General features: G+C 35.6%; 1 protein-coding gene across 1 annotated transcript in view; it reads left to right on the top strand.

The window, feature by feature from the left end:
* Nucleotides 1–18,618, top strand: part of LOC117779675 — a 130,166-nt gene that overhangs the window by 95,391 nt on the left and 16,157 nt on the right. Inside the window, exons 4-5 of the mRNA XM_034615948.1 lie at nucleotides 1,444–1,635; nucleotides 7,744–7,817. Of these exons, the coding sequence (XP_034471839.1) occupies nucleotides 1,444–1,635; nucleotides 7,744–7,817 (266 nt within the window). The remainder of the gene's footprint in view (nucleotides 1–1,443; nucleotides 1,636–7,743; nucleotides 7,818–18,618) is intronic.

The following is an 18,618-nucleotide window of genomic DNA, read 5'->3' as shown; positions in this document are numbered from 1 at the left end:
ACTGGCGAACTGTGCGAACTGGATAACAAATGCACAGTCATAAAACTTAGCTTTAAAATGCTTCCGACTGTAGCAGCAAATGAAATGCCAAAGGAATAAACTGAGAACTATCAAAAGACAAAATGAACCACGGATCAACAAGGCCAAGAAAATGTACCTAAAAATGGAATTTCATATGAAGTGACAGCTTCCTTGTTCCGCAAGACTCAGATGGAGAGGCTCATTCAAATCGCCTGGAAACCAATAAAAAATACTTAAGTCTAGTAAAAAATCTTTCTTGAAATATCTAATAGATTTACGAATGTTTATTAAATGAGTCTATTGTCTATAGTTTAGTTATGATCCACTTTTCCCATGTCTACTTACAAGTAAGTTCTCAGTTAACTAACTGAAAGACATGTTGACGTTAAATGACTAGAAAGCTTGGCAGAAATCCAACAAATTTAGATAGACTTGAAACTTGGTACACATGATTTGTATATATATATATTTTTATGTTTTGAAAATAGCTTAAGACCGATCCGACCACGCCTACGGTGCCCGCCCATATAATCCGTAATAAAAAAATATTATCTATTATGGAAACCGACTTTTGTGTGTCCGCAAATATTTCTGACATTTAAGTATATTTTATATACTTCGATGCAGTTGTAATTATAGCTTAACACCTTTTAAGCAATGAGAGATGAAATATAAATTTTTGTTTTGCTATTTGATGTGATAATTCTGAGTGGATTAAGGAAGTTACAAATTTGCTAGCTTTGAGTTTAGGGAATTAATCAAATAACCTCCTCTGGCACCTCTTTCGACCCCATTGAATTAACTTATCGAGTTTTCACATTTAACTTAGTTTTCCGTTTTTCCTGACATTGTTCAAGCAAAACACTGATCACCAATAATGATCCCTGATAACTACTTTTAGCATTCTGCAGAATATTTTCAACAGTCAAAAATTTATTATTTTAGTAGCGGTATCACAAAAATTGTATCGTACCTCGTAAAAATATTTTATGGCATAAGATTTATGTCATTCAGCGGGAAGTGATTGCTGATTCATTACAAGTAAAACATTATGCAAAAAAAAACCTTTTCCCTTACTTTTGAAAATTTTTATAAAATTAAGAAAAATATATCATGTAATAAGATATTTTTCTCCACTTTAAAATAAAGTTCGACTGCGTATAAAATAAAATAAATAAAACATTTTCTTTGTGATCAATATAATGGATGGCACAGAAAGCAAATTCAACCGAAAATCTCCCAAAACTCGAAACATTTTTTGTAAGATTTTCGGTTGGTTTCGTATTCTGTGGCACCCCTGTATAACATTTCCCCATATATATTGCTTGATACAACATATCCACTCATTCATTGCTTACTCTTTCTCTTCCCATTTTTCCGATTCTTTACGCATTACGCTTTGGTCTGCAAATCTTTTGACAGATTCCGAGCTAGAAGAATTTGAGACGCCTGCGCGCTACAGACCAGACTCATTGAGTGCCCTGAGTCGTGCCACCCGCTTCACAGAGGATGAAATCAAACGAATTTATCGGGGTTTTAAGGCTGAATGCCCTACGGGTGTTGTCAAGGAGGATACCTTCAAAGTGATCTACTCACAGTTCTTTCCACAGGGAGGTTCGTGCGGTACAGTATAATTTGTTTCGTTAACATTTGTGACTTGAACTAGTAAATTAACTAAAGCTTGCCTGTATTAATCGTTTCTCGTTTAGTTGCATTATCGACTACGCTCGTACACAGTCAGAATAGCGATAACAAATAATCAATATTAATATACATTTCTGTTCATATCAACCCATTGCTTGTAGCTCAGATCGTGCATTAGATATCATCGTAAATTGCAATTTGCATAAACAAAACACAATCCTTAACATACCTAAATTCAAAAAATTAAGCTGAATCTTTTTTATTATGCCTTGGAAAAATAGATCTATTAGAATTTAATTTCACTATCATTCAAGAAAGTATTGCTAATACAAATCACTGCGGACGGCAGTCCACGCTAGTGACGAAAGCACCACGAAGGGTGTAAAAGGCAACTAGCAATATATACAGGTAAAATGGAAGATTTGCTACGACTGTCCGATCAGATCGAGTTATAAACCGATCGAGTGATATAGTCATCACTTACAAACTTGCATACTAAGACTTTTGCTAACTTACCTGGTTAATAAGATAAATGACGAGTTTTAATAAATGGCATACAGACTTCAATTGCATTCAAGTTCATTCAATTGCAGGTCAAGTTTGATTCAAATTTCCGCCGCGCCCCCTTCCACCCCCGCAAATCGCGAAAAACCACCACACCCACAGTTTTTAGGATAATACGTTTTTTGTGGTAATAAACGTTAACTATTATTATTATCTATTATTCCACTGAATCCAGTCAGATCGGACAAGTAGAAAGGCAATAATGGCGAAAAAATGTTTCAAAGCAATATAAGTCAAGCTATAGTCGTTATCCCGACCATAGAATACCCGTTACTTATATCAGTATATATAAAAGTACTTTACAGAAACTACAATCAGAGACCTATTATATGTTGCCTAAATTTTTAATAACATTAATTAACGATTACTGCCGTTCTACTTGTCCGATCTTGCTGCGACTAAGTGGGATAATAAAGATGTCTTGAAACGGACGAGGATGATAAAATGATCAGTTTTAGTTTTTGTGACTTACGATACCTTTGCAAAATGGGGTCGATTTTTTGGAATTTCTTATTTAACAATATATCATTTAGTAAAATTTTTAAATCAAAGTGCAAATATGTACATTTCAGAGCATTTTTTTCTAGGCCTACTCTATCCACATTGGTATTCATAAGCAATTCTTTATAATTGAGCTGACTTCTAATTATGCCAAAATTCAATCCAAGCCAGTAGCTTAAACAGTTTTAAACTCAAAGCGAATCAATTCACATTCTTTGTCAAGTTGGGTAGTGTTGGGTAAGTGACCCAAAATCCAGGGTCATTTTGTTTTTATTGTTATCTGTTATCAATCCACTTAGCATCGTCTGGACATCCCGCATTCAAATGGAGGGAGGAAATGGCTCAATCGCAGAAGCCTTTGATATTGGTCAATCCATTGAATACTGGCTCTTGACTATTTCCAAAAGCATTTCCTTTCTAGCATGTTGTCGTATATATGTATGTATTATCGTTATTATTGCCTCCTTTGTCAGTGGTCAAAACAAAGAACAGCGTCAGCTATTGACTAAGGCTTTGAATGTTGGTCAAAATGGGGGATAGAAATTGATAAAAAAGATGCACATGAGTACAGGGAAGGTCTCAAAGAATTGTGCCACTGCCACTTTCAAATAGGCGACTTTCCCCTTGACAGCACCATAGAATTTCAACTTGGACCCTTGACTTGTAAAACTGAAATGTTGAGAGAGCAAATTAGCAAAGTATAAAAAGCAAAATCATGTTTCACAAGTCGCGACTGGGCTGGGTTGGGCGTAGAGAAGAGACTGTTGCGGCGGACTGTAAGGATGCACGGCAGGACCAAGCAAGGCAGCCATCATGAACGAAAGGTCACCCTTCCCACCCACTTGACCTCGTTTGAATAACAAGTAAATTTGCTCATTTACTTTTTACCACGCGACTGCTGCCATAAATAAAAGCCGAGCCACAAAGCAAGCCAAGCTAAGGCGTGGATAATGAGTTACTGACCGACTAACTAACTAACTGGCTGACTGACTGACTGACCGACAGATTGGAAGGCTAACTGGCTGACTGACTGACAAATCGACTTAATGCACCAAAATGAAAGCCAACCTTTAACAGCATCTGGGGAAAAGACCAACCGAATTTTGAACAAAGAAACGTTAGTTTTGCTCTGAAAATAAAATTTTTAGAATATCCATTGAATGCCTGAATAACAAGCATCCCCCTTGAGAGTTAAAATACAATTTTGTGCTAGGGGCAAATCGCCCCAAAAATTTTGCAAGCTTATTTGTTTGTAAATGTGTCTATTTATTCTTATACGAGTATGTACGTCTATATGTGTATGTGACATATAAGGTGGAGATTTTGTGGATCTGTGTGGAATTTTTTCGGAGCGGTCCTCAATTCATAAGTTGACCGAATAGGAGTGTAAAGCTCGATTTATAGCCTATTTCCACGACAGCACATTTGGCTCATTCGACGCCATTTTCATCATTTGGCCCAAATGTGGACTTCATTTCAGTACAAAATCCGAATGATCATTTTGGCTCATTCATAATGAATGAGCCGATTTTTTTGTCATTCGACCCTGTGAATTTTAATATTTTTTTATCGAACACGCAATGTTTATCGATAAACTCTTAAAAAAAAGCAATTATCACCTTAACCAGCTGTTTTCATCAATAAAATCGGTAGGCATTACATTTTCGCCAATTATAATATCATAATAAATAATAAAATGTTGTTATTGTCTGCTTTTTATAATTTGTCTTAACAGTTTCACATTTGGTTGTGGAAAGCCAAATATGAGGCACATTCAAATGTGAGCAAATGTGGCAAATGTGAGTGGTCGTGGAAATAGCCTATTACACTAGTTGACACAGCGTCAATTTTCAAAAAAGTAGGCTATGCTGTGCTGATTTTCAAGTCAACACATTTTTGAAGGTAGTTGACCAAGCTGACATCAAAATTTACAGCTTACTGCGAAAAAATTAACTAGTATATAGGGCAGGAACTATCGACAGGCCCGTCTCGTTGTCCGCAATAGATTTTACTTAAAACTTATGATTATGATTATTTTTGCTGTAGGCTGTGCTATACTTATTTTACTGTCATGTACTAATCCCCTCGAGCACAAGAAAACAAGTAAAACAAAAAAAAAGGCACACGACTACGAGATACCTTTCTTGTAAATATGTTTTTTCCGAATATATTTGCAGTTTGTTCTTGGATAACTTCCAAGCTTATTATTAGACCATGATAACGCAACGCAAATTGATTAAATAGCATAGGAGAAAAGAGATGCTTAAAGTTTTAAATAAACTTGATCTACCTAAATATATAAGGAGTCTATGTGTCAAATTTTGTGCTTCGAGCTCATACAATCTTTGAGATCAGAGTTTGTCTGCATGCAGTGTACAAACATTATTATACCCTCGGCCCATGGTATAAAGAACATAAATTTTGTACACATGTTTGACACTAAATTATTATAATAAACTTATTCGGCCTGCCTGTCTTGCAAAATGTGAGCAATTCTTTGTGAGGAAAAGACGTGTAAACATGTAACATGACAGTCTGGATGAAAGTGGAAACGGAGTTGACGCTGGAGGTGGCAAATGGAAGATGGAATATGGACGTGGAGCTTTGGCGGTAAAGCTGACAAACAAGCATCGACTTCGACAGGCGGAAACGCTTGTAAAAAAGCGAAGTAAACACGAGACATGCTGCGCCTCAGTTATCTGATAAAAAAAAAAATAATGAAATCATTTTTTATTTTGATAAGCCGCTTTGCCACTCCGACCCTGATGAGGAGTAAAGGCGTGTCGAGAAGATGGAAGGCGGGTGGAGGGAATGTGCAGCGTAACCTAATACCGGTACAACCAAAAAAAAATCATCATCAAAGCTGGTGATTTATTACTTTTGTTCCAGTCACAATTCCGACGCTTTGGCATTCCACTTGCTCAGCTTCCAGCCTCGGCTCATTCTGCTACGAGTCGTGCCTCTTCCACATATGTAGTACATTAGCGGGCATAACATATACTCCTATATGGTGGTATTGCCTCAGATTTCTTTGTTTTTCATACGTTTTTCAGTGGCGTATTGCGAATTTGCGGCACAAATTTTATAACAACTTTCACATGGCACATTTACAGTCATTCTGATTTGAGCAAAGTAATAACATATATGGCAGAGAAACAAGAACCGATGCCAGATCGGTGCCTTTGAGCTTTGACCTTGCCTGTGGTTTTTGGGCGTATCGAGGGCTATACCATCGTGTCATGCGTCATAAAAACACATTAAGTATCAAACGACGACAATAAACTTTGACAAAAACATTTTCGGCATTGCGCGATGCGTCGCGAAGCCGCGGCGCAAAACAATACGATACCCGATACCCCATACAGTGCCTATATGTGACCCCATCAAAACCTCCTCTCAACAATCAGTTAGACTTTCGCCAAAGCATCGAATTGCCGCTGCCGGAGTCGTCAACCCAAAAATGGCAAACCACATTACATAAAATCGCTCTTTGCGCTCATTTTATGAACTGCATTTTTGTGTTTTACCCTGAAAGAGGTGTAAACATTGTGTGGCCATTAAGGGAGCAGAGAAACAGAATCGATCGGCAGAGAGATTATTGTGGGAGATGTGCAGCTGCACCTCTAGGTACGTGTAACTGGTGAGGAGGGGCTGAGCATCGAGTCGTAACCATAAACGGTAAAAATGAGCGATTGTTTGGCAATAATCTAAATGTGATGTGATGACCAGATAAGAGCATTCGCTCCAAGTGCCCGCCAGAGGGCGTGTCGAGTTAAGGGTTATGAAATGTTGCAGTAAAGGTGGCTTAAAAGAAGCTTTACTTTTACAAAGCTGAGCAGTGCCCACAGGTAGGGAAACCTTATCTCTCATTAACAGAAGCAGGCTTAAATAATGCGGAAGTGGCAAGCGATGGAATTCGTCTAAGCATCTTAATAGACACACCCAAGCAGACATAGTCCATATAAGATGTTGCATATATATGTAGGTTCTCCTATGTTTGGCATACCCTAACGCAATATTTAATAAAGGGTGTATGATATCTGGCAAACACGCAGCAGAATTTGTTGAGCATTTGGCAACTTCTCACACCCACACGCTTTTATGATGGCAACCACACGTGCTCACATAATTAACAGGACATTTTCGAAGCCCTCGCCGAAGTTGCTTACACACGACCGAAATTTAACCGAATCTTTCTGTTAAAAAAACATACAGTTTTGTTGGAAATTGTTCAGAACAAAAAGTGATGGGCTTTTGGTATGACTTGAAATTCGATGCGAATTATGTGAATGGTAAAATACCGGTCGTATGACGGCAGCTTAAGCAACTTCCAGAAACTCGAGACACACTAAAATCGAGGAGTTTGAGTCGGGCCTGGGGTTGATTCTCAAGTCGAAAGTTCTCTTTCGGACCATGTTGACTTGTAGCGATAAGCAAAAACTTTGTGGTTGACAAACGGAAGTTAGTTGCAACAGTTTAAGTATGCTGGAAGAAGGGCAGCATTGCGGTAGCATCGTCAAGCCTGGCAAGTCTGCCGCAAGGAAAGACAACAGGGTCGAGGCCCCCATAAAAGTTGCGAGCCAACAATGACACAGCAGAGGTAGAGCTCTCATCTTTACATTAAACTTCCGACAAACACAGCACAAAATTTAATTTTCACTTTCTTTTTAACTTCAGCTTTACTCTCACAAACTCATTCATATCACTCTGCGTATTCGTCATCAAAATCACTTCCATCTCATTCCTACTTGTTATGTTCAATCGCAGTTTATTTTCTTGTCGCATAGTTTATCGAAGCACTTGTAAATGTAATCGCCTGTACATAGTATGTTTAAATGTGTGTGCTAAAATTGTGTGTGTGCGTATGTATATTTCAAGTTACGAATTTAAATTTGTAGTTGTTAAAAACCGAAGCTGTAGACTTTTCTGTCCATTCTTCTTAAATTTGTACACTCCCATTTAACGCATTTATTTTCTCGTTTTTATTTACAACAACAACAACAACTATAACAGCAAATCCAACATTATATGCCCATTATGTATTCAATACGCTGGATCAGGATCACAGTGGCATTGTCAGCTTTGAGGTAAGTTTAAGTCCATCTGGACACCCTATTATTACTTTCAGCGTTCAGCATTAATTTTACAACAGTTAAATGGATATCGGAAATTTTAGGACATGCAAATGCATTCGAAACTAGAGTTTTACTTCTTTAAGTGTTTTTTTTTATACCCTGTGTCCATAGGAACGATAGATCGAAAATTAAGTTTTAGTATGAAAAACTTCTTGGTTTTTTGAAATATCTCGACCAATCAAACACAATATAAATCTGGGCTGGTATTATACATCCTGCCCAAATTTGGTTAAAATCGGATCTCTATATCATATAGCTGCCATAAGAATGGTAAGTTTCAAATTAAGTTTTAGTATGAAAAAGTTTTCTGTTTGTTGAGATATCTTAACCAAACTGATATAATATGCATCCTGACCAAATTTGGTTCAAATCGGTTCGCTTGAGACGCTCAGTCAAAAATACAGTTTTTGTACAGAGTATCTGGGCACGGAAATCAGCCGAAGTTGATGCAATTGTTGACAAATGTTGAAAATATACATGAAACACAAAAAAAAACAAGTGGACGGCTGCGGTCGGGCACGCTCGACAGTAGAATACCCTGTGCCCAGGTACTCTGTTCTAAAAGTTGATTTTCGACCGATTGTTCCTATGGCAGCAATATGATATAGGAAACCGATCTGAGCCAAATTCGCACAGGATGTATAACACCAAACTATATGCATATTCTATCAGTTTGGTTAAGATATCCCAAAAAACAAAAAACCTTTTCATACTAAAACTTAATTTTCGACTTACCGTTCCTATGACAGCTATATGATATAGAGGTCCGATTTAAATCAAATTTGGACAGGATGTATAATACCAGCCCAGCTGTATATTGTGTCATATTGGTCGAGATATCTCAAAAAACCAAGAAGTTTTTTATACTAAAACTTCATTTTCGATCTATCGTTTCTATGGCAATTATATGATATAGAGGTCCGATCCAAAAAAAACAAAACTTGATCTGCGTGCGGTATCCTGGAACCTACTTACCAAGTTTGAAGTCGTTAGCTCTTTTGGTCTCTAAGATCGACGCGTTCAAATAGACGGATGGACAGACGAACATGACTCAATCGACTCGGCTGTTGATCTTGATCAAGAATATATGTATATACTTTGGGGGTTCTGTTACGCCTCTTTCTGCCTGTTACATGCATTCTGCCGAACACAATATACCCTTTTTTGGCCATTTTCAATGGGCTAAGGGTATAATAAATATAAAAAATTATGATCAAAAATGATTTTTATTTTTTCGCTCAAAATAAAACTCAACAGTAATTTTCGGATTCTGTGTTCGACGTTTCACCAATACTAATTTTTTTCTTAATAATTACTTTTAAAAATTAATTAATTCATAAACACGATTTTATTTGTAATAAATAAAATCTTTTTATTTTATTTCCAGACCTGATATCAGTTTTTATGTAACGCATATTAATTATTTAGTTTTACAAAAAGTAATTTCTCCAATGACTCGTCTGGCAGATTACATCTCTAATCTGTAAGCATAATTTTCAAAAACCGAGCGAACTACTTTGGTGCTGGTATAAATTTGGGTATACAAATCGTTTCAGCAAATTGGCTTTGGACTATATTCGTCAATTTCAGCGTATCGCTTCTTCTTAGTTTCATCTTCTAAAGCGACTTTTATGGTTTTCAAGAATTCGTTTAACAGCGAGCAGGTGTTTGAGCTTTGCGAAAGCAATGCATTCCCTGCCTCGAACGATGTTGATGCGTTCCAATTATTTGAGCCATGCTGCGCTATTGGACTAGTCTGAAATGCATATACTTATTAAAATCCCTGTGGTTCTGAATGTCCCTTTGCTTGATTGTCCCTAACGTTGTCCATGATGTTGTTGTCATTTCTTTACGTTTGTTGTTAATTTTGTAATAATTCTGCCAGCGTCAACTGGCCGCTGCTCGTCCGCAGCCGAGTGGCGTAATGGTTAGAGTCGCCGACTCGCCACAAGCACACCTATTCAGTTTGGGTTCCCGGGTTCGAATCCCGCTCTGAACAGTTATCATAAATAAATTTAGATAAATATACGCCCGTCGTCAAAGTATCAAACATGTAGTTTTAAATTCTAAAATAAAAAATAAAAAAAGCGAAAAAAAAAAATTTTAAAAAAACGCAAAAAGTTAAAAATATTTTTTTTTACTCTAATGCATAGGGATTTCACGGCAGAGTTCTACGAGGAGTCCTTAATTTTGTATGTGAGGATAACCTTAGGGAATACCTAGGTTGGTTTCCTTTGTCCTCGTTCCTAGGAACTCACAATGTTAAAGTCCACAACGTTTTTCATAAATTGTCCACAAGGTTTCCTTATCGATTAGGGACAAATCCACATGGATTCCACAACATTTCCTTGAGGTCTGGAACTGCTGGGATGGTTCATGTTATATATGAATGACACAAATACTAACGCGTTCTTTCAAATTAAATAGCTGTAAAAAAATCTGCTTTAGTTTTGCTCTAGCGAGCAGTAGGCTTATTGGGTATTGCACAAACACTCGTATTATTCGCGGGTCCAAGTAAATGCTGCAAATAATTGCATCGCACCCTAATAGGCTCTTTTCCCTCAAAGATTGTCTTTCAGTGTTATTTGCTGCAGCTACCGTGAGCTTTAGCTTCACCATAACCAGTTGAGTGCTTTGCAGCTTTTCTGTACGCCGGTTCCAGGGTATTAACAAGGCTTTTTACATCTGCCCACCAGTGGTGTCATTTTTGTCTGAGAAAAAAGCTTAATCAACGAAAAAAGCTAAAAATAGTGGAATCCCAGGGATAAAAAGTTAAGAAAAAAGCTGATTTTTATGAAATAATGTATTGTTTGTTTGTCCAATGTTCCTATTTAGCTCTTCGTTAAAGTGGGGAGCAAATGCATTTTAAATCATATATGTGCATTTTGTGCGGTGGAGCTTAAATTTCGACGTGGTGTTGCTATCATCAAACTTTCATTGAAATGGTGTGATTTTTTGAAGCACTATGTGCACGCAAATCACTCAATTTTGAAGTTATGTCGCACTTACAATAACTGCAAAACACCCGTGTAAAATCTGAGGGATCTTTCCTAACCCACTCCTTAAACTCCTTGCTCTGTATCCAGACATCTCGGACTTTTTGTTTATAAACTTCTTTTGGCATCGTATCGTCAATTTATTTGGGTTTTTTTTCGCAAACGAATTTCACAAAACGATGGAACACAATGCTAGCAATGGAAGTCGCGCCAATTTAGGGGCGAACTTTTGAGGGAAATTATTCGATTAAAGTATATATCGATACTTTGCCGATAGAAATACATTTTTAACATTTTAACCGTCAAACTCAATTAAAAGTTTTAATTTAAAACAACTCTCAAAATGGAGTAAAAGTGAAATAAAAAAAGCTGCTTAAATTTACCCTCAATCACACTTCAAAAAAAGGCAAATCTGACGGGGAATAAGCGGAAATGACACCACTGCTCCCCACTTAGCTGCAGTTAGTTTTATTAAACTTTTCAGGCGCCTTTCGCAAAAGTCCTCAAATTGTTGCAGCTTGCTCAACAAGTCGCATTACCTAGAACTGGTTGTGGCAATGACTCCTCCATTATCAAATACCTGCATAATATATTTAAAAAATTATTTAGTATTTATACATTAAGTATGGAATTACTATTACTATTACAGTTCAAATTACATGTACGCCGGCGTTCATAAAACCTTCACAATTTGTCGTGCTTTGTCAATAAAATCAACCGATTCAATGGCTTTTAAAAAATCTTTTACAGCAAGTTTAAGGGTGTGTGCGGCACATTTGATCGACTTAATCAAATGAATTTTTATGTTCTTGACCAGCTCTTCATCATCCAAATCCTCAGCTCTTCGTCGTCATCTTCCACATCTCAACAATTTATAAGATCCACTGCCTTGACCATGTTTCGACCTATAATAATTAAACGTTTTAACAGAGCTTTTATTCCATAAATCTACTTAGAGAATACAAGCGATCGCATTGGCGGTGAGTTAGCAACTAAACTTTACGATAAATGGTATCGATACATAGTATTTGGTTATTCCAGCACTTCCCCTCAAATTTTATGTTTTTAGATTTCATTAATACATATCTACAGTGTAGCCGAAAAGATTCTCGCCAGTCTTCTTAAACACTAGTCCTCTGTCTTCAGTTGCTTTTAGATAGATGAGGATCCTCTGGGCTGCTTTCCATTACTGTTGATTATAACAAGTGTTAAATTGACAATAAACTTAAAACATGTGACAAATCTGGCCTAATACATACTGCCAGATACATTAGGGAACCAAGAAGACTCTGATACGGTATACTATCGGTCATCGATAAATCTTCAGGACTCTCTTATTCTTTTGTGAGCTCTTCATTGGTTGCAATCGGAGTAGTTACTGTGTTGGCGTTTTCCATATCAAACTTCCTTAGTATGTCGTTTACGTATTTGCGCTTTTGCATCTTTATTTTCTTTGTCTTTGGATTTAATTCGATGCCAAGGCAGAACTATCAAAACTTTTTGATAATACAACTTTGAGTGCGTTATCTGTAGAGCCGTTTTGTCACAAATCGCCAAAATGTAATCTAAAAAACCTCATTTCAACTGTAAAATGTTACCTGAGTAAAAAAAAGTTTAAAGATACTCCTAAAAATCCTTAAAATTACCTTTCCAGCGATTAATATCTGTAGCTCATATGGTTTGGAAACTGTTAAGGTTTCAATTTTAGCGAAAAATAGCGTTTTCCCCCTTAACTGGCGATTTTTTCAAAAAGTCGTAGAACAAAAATTTTTAGATTTTCAACAAGAAATAAATCTCCATCATTACATCTAAGTTATTTTAGAGCTTTGATGCAAACAGACAAACAAACAGACTTTTCATTTTAATTTGAGAAGTCCAAATAATATTTCAAATTTAACTATCTTTTAAACTAGTTGTCGGTTTGGGTGATCGAGGCATCAATCGACGCGTATTTTTGAAAGGAATTTTTTAAAAATAAACAATTTCACAAAAAGGTGCTCTCGTCACTAGCGCGAACTGCCGTCCGCAGTGATAAATTAATTAATTTTTAAAAGTAATTATTAGGCAAACAAATTAGTATTAGTAAAAAAATAGCTTTGTGATTCCTTTATAAGGATATGAATAATATTGGTGAAAAGCCGACCACAGATTCCGTAAATTACTGTTGAGTTTTATTTTGCGCGAAAAAAATAAAAATCATTTTTGATTATTTATTTTTTTTTTTTTGTCAAAAATAAAGATTATGTTGTATGTTTAATTAATTACTCAAAACTAATGATTACACTAGGCAACAAATTTTGCCTTTTTTTTCTGAGTTGAACCAAACCCACATTTTTTAAATTTAAACGACGAAAACCTTTTTTTTTTTCTAAGGCAGAGTTTTTTTTTTGAATTTTTTAAAATTTGTGCTTTTTTTTTCTTGCCGTTTTTTTTTAGGGGTGCGCCCACTTTTGTCATCATTACTTGAGAATGCTAAAACCGACATTCAAGCTATATTCAAGATATAAAACTTTATTTTTCTTGAAAGCTAATGAATATATCTGTAATTCATCCATACACAGTCCAAGATTTTAACCAGTAGTTTTAATGGTTTTAATTTTTGAATAAGGAAAATTTTGTTATTTTAAGCTTTTTTTATTTTAAAATTCAAGAAAAACTCGAAAAAAAATTTTTGCTTAGGTTTTAACCTCTTTTTGCAAAACTGCATTAATTGAGCGTCGTTTAAAATATGATTCTTTAAAATCTATGGAGAAACGGCGATATTATAACATCTTATATCAAGGAATGTTTTTGTCGATCAGTTTAGTTAACATATCTCAAAAAGCAGAAAAGTTCATCATACCAAAGGCTGATTTTGAATCGATCCCTCCTGTGGCAGCTATGTAATATAGTAATTCGATTCAAAACAAATACGGTCATCATGTGTGAGACAACAACAAATTGATATTCTGTGAGATTGGTTAAGGTATCTCGAAAATTACAAAAAAATTGCATACTAAAAGTCACCGATAAAGATAAAAAAAAAATTTTATCGCCGTTTCGCCATAGATTTTTATGAATCATATCTTAAATAACGCTTAATTAATGCAGCTATGTCATAAAATAGAAATGAAAATTTAATTAATTTTTTTCGAGCAGCTGCCCCCACTAAGATCCTTCAAAATAAAGAAATTATATAGACAATTTTAATGTATTGTATTCCAAAAGGAAAAAATTTAAATAATGTACTTTGAGAGACGCTAACACAGCTCAAAATTTTTAAAATCATTGCAATAATACAATCAGTTGAAAAAAAACATTAAGGAACGAATTTTTAAACATAATGGATGCAAAAAATGAAAAGAGTTTGCTTATCAATCAAACTTCTTTTAATTTGTAAAATCTATTATTTTTTAAAAGCTTATCCCTAGAAGTGAGCGTGCGTTATTCAAAATTTCTTGAAAATCTCTCAGCCGATCTTAAAGAGCATTATAATTTCACAAACTTATGTAAACTTTTTAAATAAGAAAATTAATAATGTTTTTTCTCCTTCCTGTGTTTACATAATTGGATCAATTACGCTTCCAATAAGATATTAGACATGTAAATCTATGGTGGAGAATCGGCTGGGCATATTTGCAAGCCTGCCTAACGTGAATTGAGGAGTTTGTTTGGAATTATTATAATGAGGCTCCATTTAAAATTCAAAAATATTTCGAGGACGGCAAAATCCATCTTGCTTCAAGCCATAATACAACCACTGCAGTTTGAGTGATGTTTTGTGAATTTTATTTTAAGTGATTTTAAAACATGCCTTAACTTGAAAAACGAAATTAAACTTTGCCAGCTAAATAAAAATTTTAATATTTACTTGATCTGCCTGAAATTATAGGGAGTCTACATTCCGAATGTACGCCTAGTTCTTACCATCTCTACCATAAGTATATCGACTCGGCTGTTAGTGCTAATGAGAAATATATATACTTTTTGGGTCTGGAACGCCTCCTTCCACAGGGTATTAAAATACATACTAAAAAAATTTTTCTGTCCCCCCCCAACTTTCATCCTGCGTACGCCCTTGACCTTTAGTAAATCTTCTATGATGTTGACCTAAATTGTATGGTTTCCACATGCACTTTTAACTTAACTTTAATATTCACGAAATGGTAAAACAAGCATCACATCGCGTATGACATCAATAGTCTGTAAAAAGGTGGAAGCAAATAAAAATGCAGGGAATGAAATGGACAGAAAGATTCGCATAACACTAAAAAGTCAAGGCACGGTCTGTAAACAGAGTTGTACCACGAAGCTTCTTATAGCTTCTTTATTTCCGTTACTCGTACAGTACAGAGGCATTTTTTGAAACAGTATTGGTATTTCATTTGGTTATTTTGTGTAATTTTAGTATTCGTACTTGTGTATGCCTCAAAAATAAAATTCAATTAAATATGAGAATTTTAGTGCAAAAAACAAGCACATTTTGAGCAAGAAATAAATATTTCCAAATATTATAATTTTTAACCCATTACCCAAAAGGTGAAAGTTTAGTTTGAATAAAAAATTGGCCACACTTTTTTTGGACCGAAATCTTGAAAAAAAAAAAAACCAATTACAATTTGTTAGCTGTTTGTAAGATGAAAAAGTCTGGATTGGGCCTAAAAATGTCATCTCGTTTAGAGAACCGATTTGGAATTTATTCAAGAAACGCAGCATAAAGCCAGATCTTTATATATTAATAAATAAATATTCAAGACACAATTTTACGCATCGCATAAAGCTAAGGTTTCATGTTGAGTTTGTTTGTTTGTTTTCAAATTTGTGTACCGAGTATCTCACTCTCGAGCAAAGTCGACTTATCGTATTATTGTTCTTAATTTGAATGAAGTCACATATTTCACTTATTAACATTGAGCATTATCGACGGGTATACATTAAGCATCACGACGCGTCATCTACACCGCACATCACTGTCTGTAATGTGTACTTAACTAAGCGTTCAGCTTTGCATGAGAATGGAAGACAGATGCTATCGAGTATTAAGGAGCTGAGTTTGAGTTTAAAGAGCTATTATCTTTAAGGCCAGTGTTGGCAAATTCCACTGTCTTACATTTTAATGTGTCTAAGTACTTGGCAAATAATTCGATTTAATATACTTAGTTGTGTACTCTCGCATTCTCCATGCCGGGACATGGGCAAAACAATGAGACGAAGAAAATGTTGTTACTTGCTTAGTGCTTGGTGGGTGGGCTCAGTGGTCAGCCAAGTGAGTCGGGCAGCGACAACAACAGTTACAAAGCCAACAAACAAAATGCGCTTAAGTACAATACAATTATTTTAGACATTTTAAGCATAAAATATGGATGATAGTTGATAGCAACAGCTTTAGCACCATTAACCCGAATATTCCCAGAGTAACCATATGGTAACAAGCAATAGGCGTTTACTAAAACTTAATTTTTAGACAACATATTAACATTAGATTAACTTTAATATGATATTTTAAGAGTAATTTGTTGTCTCTAACCGATAAAAAGTTGATTGAAACAATCTCTCGAACTTAGCTGATCGAAAAATGTGCTTTAAGTTGCACACTATATTCTTCAGTGCAAAAAAAAGGCATTTGGCAATTCGTCGCTAGTAAATTTAAATCGCTTTACTAATTTTAGTACTGAACTATATGCAACGCACACATCATTAGAAAGGTAAAAGGGTGCTCTTATTAACTATAAAAAAAAATTCGAAAAAAAAACAACATTTCCATATAAAACTCGATCCAAAGTTTGGACTTACGTCACTAAGATTAAACAAAACACAAAGGATAACCCACTTCAATGAGCATACACTCAGAAAAATATGCCATCCTAAAATTAGGTACGACCGTACTTGAGTTTATACCGTTTCGTTCTTTCAATTTTAAGATTGCTGTGTACTTAAAATCTTGAATTAAGTATGAATCGATTTTAAATTTAGAATTCCGACTGTCCATTCCTATGGCAGCTGTCCGAAATAGTAGTCCGATTTTAACCAAACTTAGTCAGAATATACTAGTACTAGTATGTGTATAAGACCATGGCAAATGTATAATACGTGACTCTCGTTAAGATACCTCCAGAAACAACGTAGTTATTTGTACGCAACTAATTTTAGATTTTTTGTATTTAAAATAGTTTTTTTCAAGATTAAAAGAAGTTTAAAAGATGACGTTAAGCTTGGATCGCTGGTAAAATCAGCACCTATTCCGAAAGGTCGCTTACCAACAATACACCATAATGGTATTTAGTTTTGGTATTTTGCTGGTTGAAATTGATTTGAAAATTTTTAATTGATTTAAAATATGTACATGATAAGCTTTTTGGAGTCAATTACTCAAAACGCTTATCGATTTTTATGTAATGGCAAGGGCACCTACAAGTTAAAGCAATGCATTGTTTGGCTATTTAATCATCTTGATCATATTTATAAATGCATTTACTTGGGTTTGCTATCCCTCCATTATGCGTTACACATTTCGTGATAAAATAATAATACCCTTTGCAAGAGTATACGAAATGTTCAAAAACTCCACAGTACTGCGGACGAACTAGGAGGCAATCGAAACAAAAGTCAACAAATCAAGTGAAATGTCTCAAAATTGAAATAAAATGCAACGCAAGTGTGTGACATACCGGACGGGAGAGGAGAAAGGACTATCTCAAAATACATACATAGAACACTCGCGTGCGTTGTTCATGTCGCTGTCGCAGTGGTTGTTGTTGCTGTAGCTGTCATTGTCAATATTCTATTGCACACAAAAAATGCAGATGAACAAAGCGAGAAGAAAATGACTAAAAGGAGGAGAAAGAGTGGAAATCAAATAAATATGCGCATGCAAATCGTGGCAAATGGCGGCGGCTGGGGGCGTGTCAGGGAAGACTTCGCATGCAAATTGCAAATAATTTTACAGTTTTGTTCTCTGCCTGCCTGACTGCCTGCCTGACCCGGGTGCTAACGTCGGAACATGAACTTCACTTCCGGCCCCAAGGGCCACGCCTATTGGATATGCAAAATAAGCCATAGCCCTTAGTGTAAAGGAAGTGAAAAGTGGTGGTAGAAGGGGCAGCTTCGCCTAAGCACAATGGCAGCACGTGTTAGCTGCGACGCCATTGAAACGATGAATTATGACGATTTTAACGCTAACTCGTCGGGGGCAGCCTAGCCAAGACACTAGTGCGATTTGAAGCAAATACAGACCAAACAAAAGGCAGTCAACTACTGCAGTTATACACACACCCACACCCACACACACACACACAGACACATTGAGAGACAGTCGCTTATCTGACAATGAAATGAGACCTATCGCGGGCTCCGCCTTTGCCTTTTTGCCTGGTCGCCATTTACGTATTGTGAATAATGACCTAAAATTGTAATGACTACAAGGCACGTTCTCGATATAAAGCGTGCATGTACTACATACTATACTACACGCTCTCTCCCTTCCTTCCAGTGAGGCTTGCGAGTGTGTGTGACTAGAGACAGCTGACTAAGTAGACTTCCGCTTTTCAATTAAGCTCACATATTGTTTCGAGGTGTTTATGCACGATTTGCACGGCAGTTTATTTTGATAAATTTCCAACATTAAATTCAAAGTATCGACAATGTAGAAAATGTCACTAAATTTGATTGTTAAAATAAATTTGTATAATAATTATAATTTATTATAAAAGATGAATTAAAAAAAAACCTACAAAATACTTTTTAATTATACTATATAGAACGTAAATGACACTTAACAA

The sequence above is a fragment of the Drosophila innubila genome, chromosome X (genome assembly GCF_004354385.1).
Source record: "Drosophila innubila isolate TH190305 chromosome X, UK_Dinn_1.0, whole genome shotgun sequence".
Taxonomy (NCBI): domain Eukaryota; kingdom Metazoa; phylum Arthropoda; class Insecta; order Diptera; family Drosophilidae; genus Drosophila; species Drosophila innubila.
Note: the sequence above shows the minus strand (reverse complement) of the source record. Positions and strands in the feature narration are given on the sequence as shown.